Source organism: Echinococcus granulosus, assembly GCF_000524195.1.
Source record: "Echinococcus granulosus chromosome Unknown EG_S00012, whole genome shotgun sequence".
Classification (NCBI taxonomy): Eukaryota; Metazoa; Platyhelminthes; class Cestoda; order Cyclophyllidea; family Taeniidae; genus Echinococcus; species Echinococcus granulosus.
Window position 1 is genome coordinate 374968 of NW_020170392.1, and position 21999 is coordinate 396966.

Here is a 21999-nt window from a genome sequence, read left to right on the forward strand (position 1 = left end):
TGCGATTATACTTTTACAACGATTGTTACAAAAAGAGAAATGATATCTCTGCAGCTTCCTGCAACAACAACCCATTTGCTCCCTCCTCCCGAAGAAAAAGAAATAATCTCTAATGTCATAAAAATGTATTCTTTTGCTTATTTTTAGCCCATGTATTCACTTCAAATCTGAAAATTTTAAGTGAGAGCGTACACAGATATACATACACACACAATGCACGCAGTAGGTTAAAGGGACAACGTAGGTAAGGAGTAAGAGTGTGATACTATATAGATACAGGAAGCTTTCAAAGGACTGGGACTCCCCAATATTTTCGCCCTAGAGTTGCTGGCTGGGATTCGGGTCGGTACTGTTGAGGATACATATCTCAATCTGGACGAGAGGGAAAGATAAAAAACAGTTTAGACGCGCATCAGACATCAGCGTCGGCAGCGGGGCCCACCGAACTTACCACTCGCAGACCCCGTTCCGCTGGGTCGATCATGAGTAGGCCGTGGGGCATAAATATCTGGTCGTTGAGCTGGATCACGCGATAGGCGATCTTGTCTAGCATCTGAAGGCAGATAACATTAAGCGATTCTTTGTCCTGTCTAGTAATAATAATTGATAAACAGTAAAAGTGTCCCCGTCTACAGCATTCTATAGGCCGGGAGGAAGCCTAAATAGGGATCCGGATTCCATGCCTTTGTCTATGAGCTAAGCTGGCAAGACCCAGGTGCGTGGACTCGAACATAGCTGTGCAAACAGCACCCAGGGAGGCGCGTGCACAAATGTTTGTTCCTGCTAGAGGGAGTAGGGACACTTGGAAGGGTTATAGCTGTCACAAAGGTCACCTTTCAATGAATGTCCTAGTGGGTTATAATTGGCGAGGACAAACAGGCGTAAGCGCAGATATGACTTAGAAGTGTTGGTAGAGTAAAATCCATGCGTAACATATGAACGATACGTCGAGGAACGTCTGAATGGTGATGGGTCTTGAGATAGTCAAAATAGCCTGTGAAGGGTAGGAGAAATTAATCTACTAAATTTTACGGACAAAAAACCTCGAGTAATCACTAACAGACCGGACATTCTCCTCAATCAAGGCAGCTAGAGGCGCATTTACCGATACTCGATATTGGCATTGCTCTACAGGGCTACAGTGCTTAACACTGAAAACACCAAATAATTTTAAGACGAATTTTCCTTATTTCGCCCCTAGTTAACGAAAGCATAAAATTGGGATGTTGTCTAGCAGCAAATCGGTCTGCATTTACAGGAACCAGAAAAAAGCATCCCCAGTGGAGGTAACGCGCGGAAGCATACATCACAGAGCAGTTTCCAGGCCGTACCTTTCACCCAACGTGTTTAATAAACCAATGATAGATTATTAAATGAGATCATTGAGTAGCTAGACATTCGTGGCTATCACACATTCTGTATCAAAGAGACACAGGCTTTCTAATGAGGTCAAATGATGTTTGGTTTAACCGCACGTATCAAGGCTTTGGCAACCCTCCACGATTCAGCCCCTGCGCCCTTCTGAATATCGGCAATAAGGCTACTTCCGAATGCGAATGCCTGATACTGGTCGTAAGGATTGCTTTCGCGTTACCATCCACTAACACAACTTAAATGTATGAGTTCATATAAGAAGCTATGTTGGCGATGGGATGACTGTGTGGACACACTCTTTCATAATGTGTAGGCATGCAGAGAAAGAGGAGGTAAGCTGTGAGACAGCCGGTAAGGTTCTCGCAAACCACGCCCGGAGTTAAGGCCTCGGCTTTGTCAAACATTGCATTCAAATCTGATATGGCCTTCGCGAACTCCTCCGGTGGAATCTAAAGCACAGATAAAATGTGTCGTTGAATATTCTGCGTTAAAGCATATTTCATTGTCTTTACCAAGAAGTTGGACTGTTAGGGTGGTTCTTTCATTCGTTTATGGTGTAGCATAATGTTACCCGCATTGCACGGGATATTCACTCTCCAAGGCTTCAGTTTCCAATTCCTCTGGCAAGAAGGTCTGCTCGTTCCTTGGATTCATAACCCCTATAATCACCCCGGAGATCGAAAAAGTTCAACCGAACTAACCTTACAATTTTTAACAACTGGAGCAGCAAATATAACGGTCAGCTAATGCACAACAAATTTAAGGTCATTGTTGCTGATATGGTAAATCCATCAATGTAGTTTGTGCAAAATAAGATTTGATCTATTTTTCGTCATTTCGAATGAACGAGTTTTTCCTTTACCATTTCGTTCAGCTGAAGGATTGTTGCATAAATCCAATCAGAATTCATGGAGCTGCAATGAATTGCACCAGCTAGATCTGAATTTACTGAAAACTATCGGTTTTGGGACTACGTTTAAACACATCATCTGACTGCTCCGACCACTACAACCAACACTTGAGCATAAAATGCTGTATTCACTGCATAAAACAGCAAACTGAATCTCATTTACAAAAGGCTAACTCCAACCACATTTCTCTCTCGAAGCTCGCTCATCTAGTGCACGTATAACCTCTCTGAATACTCACATTTACCACATAGCCAAACACTTTCCTACAGTCTAGTACGTTTTAGAATATGGGAACAAACCACATGAATAGTTATTTTAGGGAATCAAAAAGGTCACCGCTGAAGAAAACTTCATACCACGCTTGCACAACACCAGCCTTTGCTGATGGTTTTAGCTATCTGTCTTACAATGCGACACCCTACACTGAACTTATTATGAAGAATAACGCAATTTTGCACCCAATTTCTTCACAGATTTCGCAATATAGTTAGGGGACAGTAGGTAACCAAATAAAAAGCATTCACTACCCGAAATACATGTTTAACTTCCTAGAGATACAGAAAATTGAGAAAGTCAGGCCCACTGGTTTCCAAGTGTAAGTTTCCCGTAAATGGCACTGTAGGTGTAAACATTTACGGAAAATTGACATCCAACTCAAGACAAAAGTTTACAAAAAAGGATAAGTCCACGAAATGTACTAGCCTTGCCCGTCAGCCGTTCAGGAAGGGCAGTCTGGAATCTGACGGCGGTCCCCTCCGTGAAATCGCGCTGAACAAAGACGCGCTGGAGGTTGGCCATTGAAGCCTGCTGAAGCAGGGCCTCCGGATTGTAGGTTGGTGTCGACGCCATTATGCTGCCCTCTTTCCACACTTCCTCATTAACCTAGACGAACGAGTCAATGGAAGTCAATCGAACCCATTTATTATGTTACTCAGGCAACAGCATTTGACATCTAAAACTGCAATCAGGTTATTTGGCTTGTGGTGAAATCCAAGATAAGCTTTGGGAAGCGTGATTTGCAAATATATGGATGCATGCGCACATTTGGGTAGAAGAAGATGGAATTTCAAAAAGCTACCTTTTATTCCAGATAGGAGAGGATGTGGAGCATAGATACAAATAGGGTCATTCAGGATTCAATCAATGGGCAATCAGAAGCGGTCAGGTGAGGGAGAATCTCCACCGCTATCGCCATTCCCATGCCTCCACCGACGCAAAGAGCCGCAATACCCCTCAGTTTGCCATCTCGTCCAACCATTTTGCCATTGACAGCACTGCCGTGGGCGTTTGAAGTACAACTGTGGGCCAGACGATGGAGACTGTGGACCAGAGTGACGATGATTCGAGCTCCACTGCAGCCAATCGGGTGGCCTAGGGCAATCGCTCCACCGTTCACATTTGTCCGCTCCCTAGGTAGTCCCAGCTCGTTCAGCACCTAAATGAATAGGTGAATACAGGCAGTCACGACAGAGACCGCACAGAGGGGGACGAAATGTCGACGCACAGCGAGGGATTGGGCGGCGAAGGCCTCATTCAGTTCAAACAGATCAACGTCATCGACTGACCAAGAGAGCTTTTCCATCAGACCCTTGACCGAGTCAATGGGTCCGAGACCCATCACTTGCGGCTCACAACCACTCTGGTGCCAGGCAACGATTCGTCCCAACGGGCATCGCAAACCTGCATAAAAATAAAAGGATTTCGGATAAAAATACCCTTGCATGCGTTTATCGGTGAAGGGGATAAAAGTGCTGTCGGGCTGTAGAGAGGGACGTGTGATTGAACAATTTCACTAGCTACATCGATTGGCCAAAAATCAAACAAGTTGCCGACTACATTGGTAGCAAATAAACAACCGCCTGGATTTGCTGCTGCGTTCTGTATTCGATGATAGTATGGTATGCAATAGAACCCACGTTATTGAATGGCTAAAGTCATGACACCTAGTCCATGTCATATAAACAACGTCTCGAGCGCTAGAGCCCACCAGTATTTGCACCAAATCAAATGATAAAGTAGAGCCGCATATACCAAGAGACTTAGCAGTGTCCGCACGACACAACAACAGGGCAGCAGCGCCATCGGCTAGAGTGCTGGCATTGCCCGCGGTGACGGTGGCCTCCTGGCTCCGCGGCAGACCGTTGGCGAAGGCAGGTGGAAGTTTTGCCAATGCCTCCATGGTTGTCTGAGGTCTCGGAGGCTCGTCACTCGACACTACTAGGGGCTCATCAGGCTGAAAAAAGACAAGGTAAATTGGTGTTTTGCGTCACTCCTAGTCAAATGCACAGTCTGTTACATATGCAAGTAATTCTCCAAGTCTTTGTCGTCTAGGCAGTGGTACGTATGATTTACTTTGATAGGGTGATAGTACGAGATGGGTAGTTCCAAAACGGTCTACTGACACATGAATACGGCAGTATGGTATTCTGAACACACTCCATTTGCAAGATTATGCCCCTTTTAGTTTTTAAACAGCAAACGCGTGCTCAATACTCAAGCACTATTATTGGGCCACTGAGCTGTAAAGAAGCGAAGTATCAAGCCTCAGACCCTAACGGTCATGGTGAAATACCTTTTATACCACCTACCAACACTTCGTCATGCAGGCGGTGGTTGAAGAAAGCTGCTCTGATGATGTGACACACATCTGATAGGAAAGACGATTTGACAATGGGTTTACTAAGAATAAGGAAATGGAGCAACCACAAAGCATTACGGTCACATTCAAAGTGGCTTGTACATTAGTTTATTCGCTTTTTTCAACCTTACGCCTTTGTTCCTCTTTAAAAAAGTAACTGAGTAGTTTGCCCTGGTGTTGGAACAATAAGTAATGGATAATAGTGAAATAAACGGCTCCATCAAGAGACTGACCATTTTTCAACGGATTATCTGCATCAAATGACAGTAAAAGTTACAAATAAAATAAGCACAAACACTCCACATCCATTAAAATTCTTTACAAATAGTTGCCTGAGGAGGTAGCGCATTCGTGTAATGTTTTCTAAACACGGTGATATTACAAGAAGTTAGACGACACTGCGTAGTGTTGATATAACCAACTATGAAATATCCAATGGTAACGACTAGGAGCTATCCGAACTACCAAAAAAAACGCAGGAAGCCGCATTTTCTTATCATCAATGATCGGCGAGGAATGCTTGTTGTATTGGTATGAACCCTTTTGCATACCTTGAATGGCGTGCAAAAAACCGGAGGCAAATCAACAACAGTCACTGCGTGTTCACAGAGTGGGTGAAATTTCAACAAAATGGAGAAAAACAGATTAAGGGCCAATCAGGACAACTTATCTCCTATAATCACCTCATTTTCTAAGTTAAAATTCTGTTGCGTGTTTCTTGTAATTAAGATATGGTTCGTCTTAGTACGGAAGTGACAGAAAAAAGGGGCTGAATGAAGGATTTCGTCACATACACACATGAAATGAAGTAATAGATTAGCTGACAGCGGAAACGATTATGGAGCGCATTAAGGCCCTGTTACAAATAGATTGCATAGAGTCATTGTATTTTGGTGTGGTACCGTACAAAACATGTGGTTAAAATGGCATTAGGTGAAGTTAGATAGCACTCTGTTATGTTGATTACCAATGGCAACGACTTAAAAGTAGGCGTAGCAAGTGGCGGACACTGAGCTGTGGACTAGAAATAATACCGGAGAGACAAAGCATGCAGGTAGTGACAAATGCTCTTTGTTCAGGTGGCTTGACAATCCAGGAGGAGTAAACACAGGATGCAGAAATAAAATGAGCTATCCCAACAAGGTCCAAACCACCCGTTGCAACAAATGGTAAGTTTTTCAGTTATCCAATATAAAGTAAACAGTCCGTAAGCTGAATGAGGAGTTATTTTTACCTTAGACAAGAATTGTACCGGAGAAAAAGTGTTTTTGAGCAAAGTGTGCAAATTGCAGATAGAATCAGAATTAATAGTAGCAAATACTTCTTATAAACAAAAGCGTATCCAAATGTATGGAGCAGCGGTGTAATGCCGACAAACGAAGGAGCCTCCGGTGACTGTGAGAACCAACATGACATCACTCGGTGCTGATTGCAACCGGAGGTAAGCTATTTGTCATCGAATCACTTTTATTCGGATAGAAGATCACGTCACCGAAAGACACGTGCCTATGAATGTATTTAAACTGAAGACATCAAAAAAGTTTTAGCTTGCTTGGCAGTATAGTGGCATGAGACGAAACAGTTGGTTACACCTACCGGTTGCAATGGACTGCATTACGTTTGGACAGTGGAAGATGAAATTTGCTCCAGTGCCGTATGCTCCGGTTTACATGGCTTGAGTGCGAATACAGAGGTTCTACGCCCTCTTACTGCTGTAATTTGCATGGCAGGTAAGGCGATTTGGTGATAGACCGCATAAGAAATGGTCGTCATTACGTGGACTCGTTTAAGCAACAAAAATCACTGTACTACGAAGACATTCACAAGGCACATTTAATGACCTATCTGAACGTGCGAAATTTAAACGCGTTCAAAATCCTGACTGGGAAACGTTTTGATCAACTTAAAAGTGTTTTAACCATTAAGGGTATTGACAGGACCCTTCAGATTGGCCTTGGTTTTCAGCCGAGAAGCGCAAAGAAACAATTAATAATCGCGCATAACCGAATGCTTATACATAATTTAATGCAACTAAACTTGAAGGTGAGGGAACAGGTTTCAACTGGTTTATAATAAGAAAAGGTATCAATGCACTCATCATACTACATTCGGAATTTCAATACATCGCATTATGCTTTTACCAAACTAGAGTGGGATGCAGGCGAACAGGCGTATCTGAGAGCTATCTAGCTGATTAAGCTCATTAAAAAAAGACACGAAACAACCATGAAGAAATTTGGGTGTAGCGATGGCCAAGTTTGGGTCAAACTCCGTGTTAAGCCGTTAGGCAAAAGCTTCCAACTTACTCGAGGCGGTATAACTGAAAGTGCAAGGCACCTGAGTGAATGTGGCAAAAAAGAGGCATTTGTAGAAGGTCTCAAACAAGCACAACGAAATAGGCATAACAAGGTGCTAACGTACAGCACCACGTTTGTCGGATTTAAGAATGGTGATTGACACGATTTCAGACCCGAATTTCCCCATTTCCATCGCCTGTTTACACCTCGCCTGAGACTCCAACGCGAAGGCGTCCTGATCCTTCCTGCCGATTTGGAATCTAAACATAAGAATACGTAACGTGGTTTTTTACTTCATCAATTCTTAAAAGCACTGGTTCGGGCAGATAAACCTCTAGCCAGCTCAAAAGGATCTCACAGGGTGTTCTGTATGGTTGTGCCAACGGGGTCAGAGGACATATTGCATAAACCTGTGTACTTAGGGCAGATTGTGTAGACTAAGATCTGCAGTAAAAATGAAGGTTTTAACTGGAGGATGCTTGAAAAAGGGTCGGTACTCAGGTCTGAGTAGATATGAAAGCAAAATAATTAGTTGCTTGTGTACTGATACCAATGACCACTTTTGAGTACGAGTGTAATTTTACTCTGAGAATTGGGAACAAAGAAAGGAAAAGCGAATAGGAGTGGACTAAGAAATACACTAAAAATATGCGTGAATGGAGTAGGTCCATATGAAAAAGCAATTCTTCATTTATTCTCTCGAAAACTTTTAGAGCACATACGCTAAGGGAGAAGATGATATACACCACAACTATCCATGGACTAATGTAATATTTTAATTGTTTGTTTAACTCTCGGTCGCGGTAAGAGGCCACTTAGGGGCCCCGCCATTAAACCTCCGCAGGACGGTCTGGTCTTCGGGCCAAGCCAGCAGCCCCAAGCCCTACTGGCCATCGACAATGCATGTTCGTTCGTCTTTCATTTTCAGGGAAGTCTCGGGGCATTACACTAAAATCCAGCATTAAAAAATGACCATTATCATGTGTAATTAGGCAGTAATGTCAACATGAAGATTAGTCATAGATCATCGTGCTTTGCAAGCAGCTTGCCAGGCTAAAGCCTCAATAAGAACGAAAGGGTAAGGGACCGATGGACTTACTGACTCCGCACCCAAGACCCATCGGCCGCACCGACACAAGAGAAAGGGTGCACACTATGCCCAGTTGAAAATAAAACTGCCTTGAAAGCTTGGTTGAGAACTCACTACTAACTTCAGAGGCGCACTTTAAACATTCGTGCATTTCAAGTAGTCCTGAGCAAATAATGACCACAATAAGTCCAAAAAGTCTATTTTTAGCCATTTTAAAACACTAACTAGGAATGCTTTGAGATTAAAAACAAGATTTAAGAAGTGGCCGCTGACACATAATTAGGCATTAGTACCGTTGTGCGAATGGGATACGCCCAAGAAACGCATACAACTGATGTGGAATTGATTGATTGAAATATGAATGGAAGAAATAGATGTTGAAAGTCAAGCAAGCCAATTTTTGCACATTTAAGGAATCTAATCCAGAGTTTTCAAATGACATCGTATTATGATTAGCAAGAAACCACAAAACATTCAAACAGGCTTGAGACTTTGAATGCTAATTTTATCATACAATTGAGATATGTCAAATAAACTCAAATATTAAGCTCATCGAACACACCTTTGAGGTTTTTACGGAGTCTATTTGGAGAATCAGAAGCAGCACACCACATTTAGATAGTGACTAAAATAGTTTTGCCAGATTATAAATCTCTCATTTTTTTAGGACAGATAAGCACTTATACAATCAAAGTACTTTCGAAAGCTCAAGAAAACACGGTAAAGACCTACTTTTGCGCAATGTTTTCAGCAGTTACACCCATATGGACCCCATGGAATGCATCTTCAAGGCCGTCAGTGAGGAGACTGTCGACGAGACGGAAGTCGCCGAAGACGGGGAGAGCGTCAGCGTTGCCACCGCCACCGCCGCGTCGCAAACTGCAGCCAGGAGCAGTGATATGGGGGCAGCGTGACATGGACTCCTGTCCACCGGCCACGGCCAGACCCCCCTCTACCTTCAGCGTCTGCGCGCACTGGCACACTGCCTTCATGCCTGAGGCGCAAAGCATGTTAAGACCCCAGGCTGGGACATTATAGGATAGACCTTGCCGGTAGAAAGGAAAATAAAGGGAAATCGCAGGGTATACTCGACGAAAATTCAAGCTGAACGTTATTAAATGGGAAAGTGAATAAAACCGCAGTTGCGGGCTTGGGATTGGAAATTACCAGTCCCTTAATTAGACTAATCGTGTGTCATGAATTGGGTTCCCGAAAAACAAATACAGAATAAATTTTGGATTATAAATTTAGCCACAAAGTGCGACAAGATATGAGTTCAGTCCAGTTATAATACGAACTAAGCTTCTGACTGAATGGTAAGTATTAATAATGCCAAACAGAATCACTTCTCAAAAGTTCGAATTCGTTCTCCATGCAATAGTAAGTATGACCTTTCACATTTTGTCATAGGAAGGAACAGAGTAAACTGGCACAATGAGAAACAAATCTGAAAGAGAAAATCACCAACTTGTGGCGCTAGATACGATTCGAAGATCACGTACTTTAATAGCCATCATTCATCCAACAAGTCTGGCCCCGTGATTGGGCGGGACTAAGGCATTCGCACTTAATGTCAGCACAACCAATCCAGAGGGAGGTCATGACAACAGAGTGAATTTCGGCAGCCAGTAATGATAAAAAACACCTTTATACATAGTACGAAACTTGTGGGGGAATCCTCCTAGGCAGAATAGAACACGTCAGTATACAGGCGAATAGAGCTCATCAAAACACCATCCCCATGTGGCTCCACTAGCATAATGCTTTCAGTCGCATGCAGAATGACGGACATTTCGTAAAAATACACGTAAACTTCTGAAGAATGCAAAAACAAAGTGCACCCGCAATGTTTGCGACGAAATATTGAATGTAGGCCCTAGTGTAGCCATAATTTATTATACAAATGACAAAGTTCGATGTTTTTACGTTCAGCTTACCAGCAGCTTTGGCGGCCTGTCTTGCCGGGTTCTGACCTCCACCCGCTGTATACACCTGACCCATTATTACTTCACTCACTTTTGCCAAAACCCCCTCTTCCGTCTGCCCAACAAATTGCTTAGAAGCCTGAAAAGGAATAATGCGCTCGTGAGCAAAAGCAAGTGTTGGAGTAAACTGCTTAAGGCACTTTTCTTGAATGAAAAAAAAATCGTTCTGAGAATACGACCAGAAAATCAACTATCACAGAATAAAGAAAAATCTTGGTGATCTGTTAGCATTGATGAGCTTGAATTCATATCAGCAAACGAAGCACTGGATGTCACGTAGGCCAGTTACCTCAGACGACGCGTTTTAACCCATTCAAAATAGTAATGTAGGGAGAACTAACCCTTTTGATGCATTCCGATATCACGCATCCACCGAGTTCATGGGTAGGAATACTGGCCAATCTGCCACAGAAACGACCAATAGGAGTTCGGCAAGCCGAAACTATTAGAATGTCCGAATCAGCGTACCCACCTTTCATTTCGAGTAAATAACCCCTAGTCACACCTTAAATAAATGAACAGGTGGGTTTGATGGGAAATTACACTATCAATCGCCACACTATGCTAAAGTACAACAAAATAGACAATAGAGATGGAAATACACAAAAAGATCTGAATGTGTTCGATTTGTCTAAGCATCAAAATGAAAACAATCACAAGAGGAAGATACTCAAGCACGCAGAAAATTTCAAGCAACTAGCAAGCATGTGTTTATTTCTACAAAAATAATGCAAACTTGGTTGACGATGAAAGGAGAACTAATGAAATACTTGGTTATGTCGTCTCTTCCGCAAATATTCCACAAGAAGAGGGTGAGAGGAAAGTCCCTGGAGGTCATTTTGAGAATGAGAGGAAAAGGCTTCGGTTTCCTCTTCCTCCGCCTCCTCTTCCTTTACCACTGTCATGGAAAAAATGCTCTCGAGATCGGCGTGCTGAGGGCATCGGGTTGTGGCAGTCCACGCAATCACCGGTTCCGTACAATCCTTGTTGGGTCCACCACAACACTTACGGAAGAGGAACTGGCCAAAAGGAGAGTCATAACAACGAATACTCTTTTAATAATATAGCTTTTTACGCTAACATGTAATGCACTGAGATATTTGATTAAAGAATTTCTCTAAGTAAATTTTCCCTACCGAGGCATTGTAGTCGAATTTGAAGAGGTGTCTTTGAAAACTTTGTACCGTAGACGCTATGATTAAAACGGATTGTTGTGTTCAGGTGGCGAATATATTTAACAAACGAAGTGAGACAACAAAGCATAGATGCGTTTGCTTTGGTTTATGAATGCTAAATCCTGGCAAACTACCGAGGTCGCAACGAATAGTGTGTTTAATTTAAGGGCGGTTAAGTCATAAACGTGAAACTTTGATTGAAAGCGATACCAATGCATTCGTGACATCCACTAGCGGTATTAACAAAGGTTCCGTCACTGTCGACAGTACTGAAGGAGGGCGGCGACTTCATAAATATCGGAGTGGAATGAAATATCAACACAGAGAACAGCTACGTGCTTATGGATAAATTAGTTGACACGCATCATTTTGGAGACCAGTAGGTCACGGTACTTCCGTTGTGACTACTAATATGGTGCTGGCGGCGGACACGTCAGTCAACAAACGGGGAGAACAACTCCATAGGACAAATCCTAGAAAGTAAACAACATTCAGGTTAAACTAGTAGAATTATACTGTATTTACTACTTCTTTCAGCCCAAACGTATTCAAGTTGTCCAAATGACAACGGAAATTCCTACGAGCACCTAAAAGGTACATTAATAAAAATTAGGCTTCAAAGCACTAAAATTCACCTGAGGTGGAAACTGAACGTCACTAAACGAAGCAACACCATCAGTCGTCGAACGCGCTTTTGTAGATGTCGACTTTCGCGACGGAGGCTTCTGTGGTTTGCCAGGGGCACACGGCGCGGCAGGCGCCGACACCGATGTCGAAACCGAAGGGCCCTCTCCATCACCTCCCGCCTCAGTATCCCTGAGGGGAATAGTGGTAGAGGTGGAAGCAGTGGCGGCACTAGAGGGCTGAGGGGGCGGCGGCGTGTCCTCAGAGAGCACCAAGTGGGCCGCGCAGTAGGGTAGTAAGGGCACACATGGCCGACTACATCGATGCTCCCAAGTGGTAGTGGTTGGGTCGCGGTACTTGCAGGATTGTTGACCTCCGCCCGAACGCTGCCATGGAGCCAGTTGAGTAGACATGATGGCAAATTTCGATACTGCTGCCGCTCGCTTTGCATTTTCCACCTAAATAGGCAGAGAGAAACCACTAGAGTTCAGAACCAGTGGGCGCCCATGTACACCACGGCATCTATGGTAATGCAATGAGTGTTGAAAACCAATACAGGCCACATGAGCGCAATTCAACGTTCCTTAGCATGTGCATATTTACAGTGACGAGGTGAATGCGCATGTGTGGTTAAGTGAAGATTGTAAACTCACCCTACTAGAGTGGCGACCGAAGCGTCGGAGTGCACGTAGCTCAGCCGATCTATGACTAGCTAAAAGTAGGAGGGTTTAATCAGACCAACTCATTCAAGCCACTGGGAAGAGACACGAAAATAAGTGTTATGCGCTAGCAGCTTCAGTACAGTATCTTATTCACAATATGACAACACAATACCATAATGACAATGATTAAAAGGCTCACAAGTGTTCCAAACAGCATGTGACTCGACTTCTGATACAAGTGCAGTAGAGCCCTGACCAGGCCAACCTTGACTTTAAGTTCCAAACTCTTCTGCGAGCATTTATTAGGGCTGTGTCTAGACGCGTTTTTTTTTCATAAAACCTGCCGAGAACTTGGACACAATAAAACACTAGTTATAGAGGTACAGGTGCGGTTAAAATCTCGAACAGTGGTGTTAAATCAAACCCGGATTATGCGTATAGAAAGCGGATTAACAGAGCACTGACTGGAAGGGGTGGAATGTTTTGAGTCAGCAGACAAATCCCCAGGAGGCGTTGCTTTGTTGACAACACCAGCACTGGCGGCTTCCACCGAACCGGAGAAATTTAATTGGGCCTTGGCTTCGACAACCTCTCTCACGTAGTTTTCCACCATAGTCTCGCGTAAAAAGGTCATGGCTTTGCCACAGAGTCGGATGTAGGCGGACCATCGATCAATTGCTTGCTCGATCACTTCTTCCCTCGTAAAAATGCCAGCACGTCTGTGGAAAACACCGAAACGAGTACAACTATACATACATGAAAACAAATGAGACTCGGTTTGGATGACGGTACTAAGGATAGGGACGCATCCAAAGTTCTTTAAAGTAGACAAATTAGAAGTATACAATTTCAAATGAGTACTTCAAATATTGAGTTCCGTTAGTGTGTTCAGAGAATTGATGGTCATCGTTATTTGAAAGAGAGGATGTTCCCGAATCCGAAGAAAAGCTGTCAGACGAGACGCTATCACCGTCGGATGACCATGAATCTATACAATCTTGTTCACTCATTCCCCTATAAGTTTAAGTACCGTATATGTAACCAAACATCTGTCAACTTTACTGACAAGGATACACCATCATTTATGAAGCCATACGAAAAATCACATAAAGGAATGAACCCTAACAAGCAATTGCTTGAAGTTAGAAGCAAAGAAGTGTGAAAATACGCTTGGTAAAAAGCACAAAACAGTAAAGATATATAAAGATAACGTATGCTCATGTTAACGCATGCGTACATTGCATACACTAAATGTGCAAGTAAGGGTTAAAGACATGTAATTGTTTTGGAAAAAAAGACGCTTCAACCAGTGACTTGTTACACGAAATACTTGACCAAATTTTAGGCCAATACACTCAAATATGGCACCATAAAACAAAAAAGTTGATGATGAAAAATCGATAACGACAAAATACAGGTAATCCCTTACACTTACCACATCGTTATACTTGATAAGCAAGCAACGCAGTTTAAGAGAACTTAAACATCAGCCAGCAATACATTAACCAATCTTTGCCATTATTTCCTTTCAATTTGTTAACAGCAAGAATGTCATCTCAAAGGGATACGATGGAAGAATGATGGAGCATTAACTGGTGGGAAAATATGAGGTCACACTCAAATAGTAGTGCAAGTAGAGCCAGAGGTTTAAATAAACACGAGACAGACCACAAAATATAAAACAGAAAACACACCTGCAGGGCCTCTACTACAAAAACGTCTTGAGAACAATGCACCAAGCAGAGCCACACAAGCCACACACACGAGCCAATCACTTCTTAGAGTTTACTGCAAAAAGGACATTAAAAAATGGTTGAGTGTAAATGTCTCCAAAAGTACTCCCATTCAAGCTGTAATACTGTTCGTCACGTTCAGCGCAGAGTTAAAATTCCTTGCAGTTGCAAAAATGAATCAAATATCATATAAATAGCCTCTTTTACTGGGAGTAAACATCCTGTAGCAGTTCAAGACAATAAATGCCAAAAACATCACCGTCTCACTAAATGTTTTAAAAATTTAAAGTTTTTTGTAGTCCAACTATTAGGCACACAAGCTTGTGCACAATTGCCAAATAACCGGTCCTATGTTTAATAGGGGCATGATTAGGTCTCAAAACAATCAGTCAGAACACATATGTAGCACTCAAAGACTTTTCTGAAGACAAAAGAAAGCATAAAAATCGGGCAGAATAGATATATTTAGCACGAAAATGTTATTTGGGCTACTGGCGTGGCTCAAAGACCAGCCTCCCTGGCGTGGTACAAAGGCCAATTCAAATGTGGCTCCTTGCCAATACGGAGAGATGAGCAACCATCGTATTACGCAGCTCCACTCTTCTTTTGAGCGTCGTATATGGCGCTACCCTTGGTCAACCTCCTGCGTCAGCCATCACAACGTAGTCGGTGCTCTAAAGAAGTATCCGCGATCCTACCATGCCAGTCACCAAATTTTCATGCATCTGAGGCAACGCTTGACCTTAACGTCACTGATCTCTCTTTACGATCTAACCGAATCTGGAGTTTCGTCCGGCTAATAAACTTGATTCAGAAACGGTGAAAATATGCTGGCCGTTATACGCGTCCATGAATAGATGTACAAACACTGGCCTTGAAGCAGATCTGTGTGAGGAAGGACAGGATTAATAAAGGTCCATGGAGGAAGTCTGTAATAAAAATCCCAGATGCTTTACGTCTGGTGTCGCTTTAGTTGGTAACAGCTTTCTGTAGAATAAAAAGCTGTGGCAGTTTTTAAAGGAAGACATTAATTTAAGCCTTTTTTATTTAACTTCATAACCAATTTTCTTATCCATGGCATATGCGTTTCTTCCGCTGCGCCTAGGTTATTTACCCAGTAGTAAAAACCGGATATAGCTCCTTTGAGATCTTGCTCAACTTACGCTGGCACCAAAGCAGCAGTCAGAGACCTCCTTAGAGACAAGAGAATATATAATAATTAGTCAGAACATTCATATTCGGCTTACAGATGTTAATGGGCCACTGGCTTCGACTGAATACCAGCTCACCCGGTGAGGTACAGTGGCCGAGACAAAGTGGATTTTCACCGAAATAAACCGTTAAACACACCATCAACGCATTTTGCTTTAGACAGCATAAATATTGCTAATGTTTTGGAGAGCAGTTTGCTAATAATGCATCCTATGGTTTATGTGACTGCTTGTGTTGGCGTTCTTTATGAATGGCTAGTGAAGCCTTTTTTTGTCGGTGAGGTCAATTATGTCAGATTTTTTAATAATATCGGTTCCTGCGGAAGGAGACCATACTAAGACTTATAGAGACCTTACTGCTGGTCTTTCAAAATATCCGGTTGCCCAATCTATCACCGAATTTTCAGTTCCTTTGAATTTAAAGGTATGTGGTTTGCCCCTCTTGCAATTTTAGGTGGGAACTTTGGATGGTTTAGTTGGAATTTCCGATGAATTGGCAAAAATGGACGCTTACGCTGAGAAGTAAGCATTCTTTTACCTCATTTTTTTAATTGACTGCTGTTGGTTTGGTAATTTTGGTAGTTGCCTAAAGTGGCGTACTAATGATAGCGTTGGTTGTAGTTGCTGACGATAGCTTGCTGCATGATTAGAAGGCTGTGTGATATCGCTTGTATATTTGCTACGTGTTTGACCGAAGATCCTCTTATTTAGTTTAGGAGCCAAAAATTGCCGTTGTTTTTCAGCGTTACTCGGAAAATTGCTCAGTATATGGGCGATATATTGGAGGAGCAGCGACACAAACTTGAGGATAATCTACTCGTTAACGGATGTATCTTCCCCCATTCCCAACCTTTACTTTTCCCGTTCGTTAGCTTCTCCTAGTCTCTATATTAGCAAGTTTCAATGGGATACAGCTAAGTACCCAATAAAACAAACACTCCAGGCTCTTCACGACATCCTCTCGGAGGTAATACTTTAATTTATCATCTTATTTGTCATTTTCAAGAATCTTTCTCGACTTGAGGCTGATCTGAGGACCCGATCAACAAATTACAACAATATTAAGGGTGCATTGCATGCTCTGGAGAAGAAACAAACGTAAGTTTCTACAAAGACTGCATGACTACTTAACTTCTGCAGTGGTAGTCTGCTAACCAGAAACCTTGCCGAAATTGTGAAGAAACAGCAATTCGTTTTGGGATCCGAATATCTTATAACAGTGGCTGTTGTAGTTCCGAGGTATTTTGTGTGTGCCGAAAATTTTTACAATTGTATTAGAACAGCTTACAAGGAATGGGAAGCCACGTATGAGAGTCTGGTAGATATGGTGGTGCCAAGATCCACGGAGTAAGTGGTGCTTTTGGTTTGTTTTTTTTCCCAAGATTAATCTTCGAGGATCAGGATAACGGATTGTGGACTGTGACCCTGTTTCAGAAGATGCTTAATGATTTCACTCTGCGCGCACGCGAGAAGAGGTATTAATCGCTCCTAACAATTGCATTTATCCAAGGTTTATCGTCCGAGATTTCGTTTACGACGAGAAGGCGATAGAGGAGAGTAAGAATATGTTTTCCAAGCTTGAAGCTGACAAAAAGAAGCAATTCGTGAGTTGAAGTTTCCTTGCTGGGTCGATTATTATCAAGGACTGGTTAATTTCCAAGGTCTTTGCGTTATTTTTAGCCTCCTCTCTTCCGGTGGCTTAGAGTCAATTTTGGCGAAGCTTTTTCTGTCATGACGCACATCAAAGCCCTCCGAATTTTTGTCGAGTCTGTACTCAGGTAGGCGACATACCTAAAGATGGCCTGCTCACTGTCCTTTGCCACACATGCTTGGTAGTCTTTACTTGCTGCTGATAATTTCAGATGTGAATCACACTATGCAGTATTTACAATCTATAAGGAACGGATTTTGGTTAAGGACTGGTTCTTACTATAGATATGGTCTGCCCGTCGATTTCGAGGCCATACTTATTGTACCCAATCGAAAGAACTACAAACGGCTACGTGAGGTTCTTCACAACATGTATGAGCACTTGGACAACCTATCTCTGAGCAGCACAACTGACGTAAGTTTGTCGGGAACACTAACGTTTGCAACAACGGCCGGACTGATTTTTGCAATGTTTCCCTTCAGGAAGAAATTGTTGGTGCTGGGATGAGCCACGGGGAATACTACCCCTACGTTTCCATAAGTGTCGAGACAAATTTTGTGGACACGCGCTAGATATGGCAATTGGGTATGAAAAAGAACTCTGCGTGTGATCCATGGGGCATTGAATCCCCTTATTTGGTGCATAATAATCTAAACACTTCGTTGTTCTACTTTGCTTTACTCCACCGAATTGATTTGTTTCCGTCAGCACCCGAATGCACCTCTGCTGTTGTTTGTTGCTCTCAAATCGGTGATATTTTGAGTGTTTTAGAGAAATGACCTGCCTATTCTTCCCTTGCGGCGAATATCTGTTCGGGCCACTTTGAGTCTGAGCATTTTCTCCCCTTTTTAAACAGTGAAGCATTAAAATAATGGAAATAAATTTGTGATGACACGTTATCCAGTACGCAACAGTCAACACAGCAGCAGCGCCACGGTTGAGTGTGGTAAGATAAGAGTAATGATTGAGAAACAGGGGGCCCCGACATTGCTTGGGAGGCAATAAAGTAGTGGACGTTGCTATGGATTAAGGAACTGCCGGCACGGATGTCAGGAAAAGTGTGCCGAGTGGAGGGGCTTGACATCGTGTAAGAAATATCATAGAGCCTCAGCTCAGCACGACTTGACTTTACACGTGAGAATAGTTGCCATGGCGGGTGGCGAGCATCACGTCGCGGTGTTGTGCCTGTGGAACAGCCTAGAGTGACGAGATTTCTCGTGAAAGTAGTAGGCGCCGACAGATCACGAGCACCATAGTATGGTGATAGGATGTTTATTAGGAAAGCATTTGACTGCTATCAGCGCTTTAATGGTGGTCGTTCATCAGCACGACAGTCTTCGTAATTTTCCAGCGCATGGAGCACCTGATCCTGGGCAATTGACACACAAATACCAAGGAACGGCATAGGAAGATGCACTTTTCTATAGTCAACGATGGGGAAACCGCTCATGGACGTTCGGGAATTTGAAGAGTTGGCGCCCGTTGTGTACCGAGCCATCTGTCCCATTTTGGACAGCACAGAAAAGCTGGAAGCCCCGTCCCGAGAATGAAGACTGGAACTTTCTGGATCTTACAAATTTTATCTGACTAAACTGAGGCCCATTATTTCACCCCAGGGTCAAAATGGGTACTAAAGCAGCCGAAGCATGCGGGTCCAGCACCGTTAGACAGCTTGAAAGCAGTGATGCGAATTGTCGTAGGGGGGCTCAGCCGTACCAGTAAGCTAACCATTACCTGGCTAAGTATGTAAATGAGGCGAAGCCGTTAATATTGGCTATTGCTTTTATCAAGTCCCGATTCGAATTGAACAGCCCTCGTAGCGATCAATTTTACTAAGGGAAATGTCGGAAACTCGATCAAAGCAATACCGTGACAAGCAATATGACCTGGTACTTGAGTCCCAAAAGCAGGGCTTTATCAAAGCATATCTACTGACAGAAAAATTGCGTAATTTAAGAGGAGTAACCGTCCATTTGGGAGTAGGGATGTCGACAGCGTTGAGATTTCCTCACCTAGACGGGCTCTGATTTGACGTCATCAATCTCCAGCTGCTCACCGTTGCGAAGTACTGTCACCGAAAAGCTCTCCTGCTCCTTAATAATTTCCGCAACTTCATTCGCGTTAATTATCTTGGTGCCATTAATGGCGATGATCACATCTCCGGGCCTCAGGTCGGCTCTGAAATTTGACAAGACCAATTTGATAACACCCAAAACCGATGTATAAAAACCCAAGACCTTTGGGTGTGTCTAAGACTGGTTTCTGATAACAAAATCAAAGACTGAAGATTGCTAAGCTTTGATAGAATGTCTCTGGGATAGTAAACAATTGGAAATAAATTCCTGCCATGCGATATCACCATCAGTGCAACGCAGGAAAGAAAGCATAACAGAAGTACATCGAGTGAACCCTCGAAGGACTACCTTTCAGCCGGAGAATTACGAATAACACCCTGAATGTAGACACCTGTGCAGTGAGCCCTATCGACACCACTACCAGCACGCAGATGGCCCAGTGATATCAACTCGGCGACCAACTCGGGTGTGAGAGTTCGCATCACCAGGCCTAAGTAGCGGGTCTGTCTCTTTCCTGATTCGACAATAACAGAGGCGGCATCCCGCCCCATTGCTGTCTCGTCGTTACCGCTGCCAAACCACTGCCACGACTTTGACCGGCGCGGCTGTGGCGACGGCGATAGAGAGCGCTCTGAGGCACTACGAGAGCGGCCTTGGCGCCGTTGCTCCTCCTCCGCCGCGAGTGCCTCCTTCGCCGTAGCTAAGAAGCGATGCACCTGGTCGATAGGGATGGCGAAACTCAGGCCCGTATCTGCTATCATCGTATTCACTCCGATCGCCTCACCGTAGAGGCTCACCAGTGGACCACCCGAATTGCCAAACTACAGCACAACACCACATAGAATAATTTTATTGCTGAGGTACAACATACTGTTTACTATACTTGCACACTAGACTACACGATCCCTTGAGTTCCAATGGGTTTCAGTCATCATTGATGCCGTAGCAATCCACTCACATCGCTTCTGTTAACAGTCCATGAACTCTTCTATCTATTCACAGTAGATGTAAACTAACCGTGATAATGGCGTCGGTTTGGATGTACTTGAGACCGGTGCGGTTGCCCAAATCCCTATCAACAGCTGAGACGACACCTGCGGTGACAGTGTTGGAGAGCGACAATGGACTCCCCAGGGCGATAACGAAATCTCCCGGTCGAATAGCCTGCTCTCCGGATGCCAGTTTAAGCACTGGAAGCTTTGCCAGCGTCTCAGTATCGGCCAAAATCTAGAATGATGAAAAGGTAACAATTCATGCTTCAAATCAGCCACTGACAGCCGAGAAGCCATGGTTATACCCCAAGCAGTGAGCATTACATATTTACAGCACGTTGTCCTAGAGGAGAAATTAAGCCCTAAACCAAATTTAATTCACTCAAGAAAGCGGAAGACACTTGATTGAGAAAAACTATAGGTTAATCATTTAATATATGAAACACATTGATGTTTCAGGATTCCATCTGGGAACATACGTCTAACACCAGTAATCCTTGTAGGAAAGAAACTTGAATTATCCGTCTAGCCAGCGACTTGAAAATGCTGTAAAGCACTCTAGCCAGAGTAAAGCAGTTGTTCAGTTATGATGCGGCTGAAAAGGCACGCTTTACCTGAATAAGCGCCAAATCCGAGTTTACATCGAGAGCGAGAACCCTGGCCCCGAATTCTTGCCCACTGGGAGTAGAAACCTTCAAGGCTTGCTTGTAGCCCACGACATGGGCGTTTGTAATAACCAGACCGGTATTGTCGACAATAAAACCCGAGCCTGTGGAGGCGTGTACTTGGAATAAGTGCCTAGTCGCAGAGATGCAATAAAATAATGCAGATAGTTGGAAGAGAATGGGTGTCGATACTCAAATGCAAATAAGTAGAATGCGCTACCCAACGGCGGTGATCGAGACTACTGCAGGGGAGACCTCTTCAACAACCTTGGAAAGTATGTTGAGGGACCTGATTGCGGCCAGGCGTTCAGGCGACAGGTCGGTTGCACAGATCACCGTGGAGAAAAGACCCAGACTGCTTTTGTTGCTGGCATCGTCGTGATCATCCTCACTGGCGTCATTTTGGCGAGTAAAAGCGATCAAGGGGACAGAAAGGGCGAGACAGGGCAAGAAATTCCACTTGGACCGTTTGTGCTGCGAGTGCCTATAGGAGCAGTGGTAGCGGAAGGCGTCGTCATGATGGAACTGAGAGGTAGCAGCAATCCCTCGCCACCTGGGTGGCGATACCCAAGACGTGCGAAGTATTTTGACCCAAAAGGACTTTAAAAGGGATGATGTAGTTAGTTACAAAATGGAAGAAAATAGATTGCAATAAGACCCATTTTTATCCATCACTAGTTGCAGTCAGTGAAAATGTGCGCCGAAACACGGCAAGACGTTCAGTTGTGTACACAACACTCGGAAACTTGATAGAGTAAAGCATCCTTTAATTCGGCGTCAAACAATGGGCCCGTCTGAAGCACACACAAAGCAGTTAGTAAGAGAGAAAAAAGGAGGCTCATTGGGGACGCACATTTGTTTATTGATTAAAAAAGCGGCTGTATTGCTAAGGTAGCAATTGAATAACATACACATA

General features: G+C 43.5%; 5 protein-coding genes across 5 annotated transcripts; 1 reads left to right on the plus strand and 4 right to left on the minus strand. All coding sequences in view use genetic code 11, as the record gives it.

The window, feature by feature from the left end:
• Positions 1 to 318: 318 nt before the first annotated feature.
• On the minus strand, positions 319 to 3134 carry EGR_02594 (Golgin subfamily A member 7B; the record flags this gene model as incomplete). The annotated part of the gene is made up of 4 exons (XM_024491843.1): positions 319 to 372; positions 452 to 553; positions 1671 to 1823; positions 3030 to 3134. 4 exons carry the CDS (start codon positions 3132 to 3134, stop codon positions 319 to 321), a joined length of 414 nt encoding a protein of 137 aa, XP_024353658.1.
• Positions 3135 to 3414: 280 nt separating this feature from the next.
• EGR_02595 (Acetyl-CoA acetyltransferase, cytosolic) lies at positions 3415 to 10774 on the minus strand (the record flags this gene model as incomplete). Its single annotated transcript, XM_024491844.1, has 7 exons — positions 3415 to 3720; positions 3790 to 3965; positions 4317 to 4518; positions 7345 to 7480; positions 9043 to 9355; positions 10248 to 10374; positions 10637 to 10774. 7 exons carry the CDS (start codon positions 10772 to 10774, stop codon positions 3415 to 3417), a joined length of 1398 nt encoding a protein of 465 aa, XP_024353659.1.
• Positions 10775 to 11907: 1133 nt separating this feature from the next.
• Positions 11908 to 12507, minus strand: EGR_02596 (acetyl-CoA C-acetyltransferase; the record flags this gene model as incomplete). Its single annotated transcript, XM_024491845.1, has 2 exons — positions 11908 to 11943; positions 12106 to 12507. The coding sequence occupies 2 exons, from the start codon at positions 12505 to 12507 to the stop codon at positions 11908 to 11910; spliced, it is 438 nt and encodes a 145-aa protein (XP_024353660.1).
• Positions 12508 to 14965: 2458 nt separating this feature from the next.
• EGR_02597 (V-type proton ATPase subunit C 1-A) lies at positions 14966 to 17923 on the plus strand (the record flags this gene model as incomplete). Its single annotated transcript, XM_024491846.1, has 12 exons — positions 14966 to 15151; positions 16155 to 16222; positions 16444 to 16529; positions 16573 to 16667; positions 16707 to 16798; positions 16841 to 16939; positions 16979 to 17047; positions 17083 to 17175; positions 17211 to 17304; positions 17381 to 17478; positions 17636 to 17765; positions 17834 to 17923. 12 exons carry the CDS (start codon positions 14966 to 14968, stop codon positions 17921 to 17923), a joined length of 1200 nt encoding a protein of 399 aa, XP_024353661.1.
• A 1440-nt stretch (positions 17924 to 19363) lies between these two features.
• Positions 19364 to 21998, minus strand: EGR_02598 (Serine protease HTRA2; the record flags this gene model as incomplete). The annotated part of the gene is made up of 6 exons (XM_024491847.1): positions 19364 to 19529; positions 19775 to 20247; positions 20444 to 20653; positions 21033 to 21216; positions 21304 to 21636; positions 21937 to 21998. The coding sequence occupies 6 exons, from the start codon at positions 21996 to 21998 to the stop codon at positions 19364 to 19366; spliced, it is 1428 nt and encodes a 475-aa protein (XP_024353662.1).
• Position 21999: the final 1 nt, after the last annotated feature.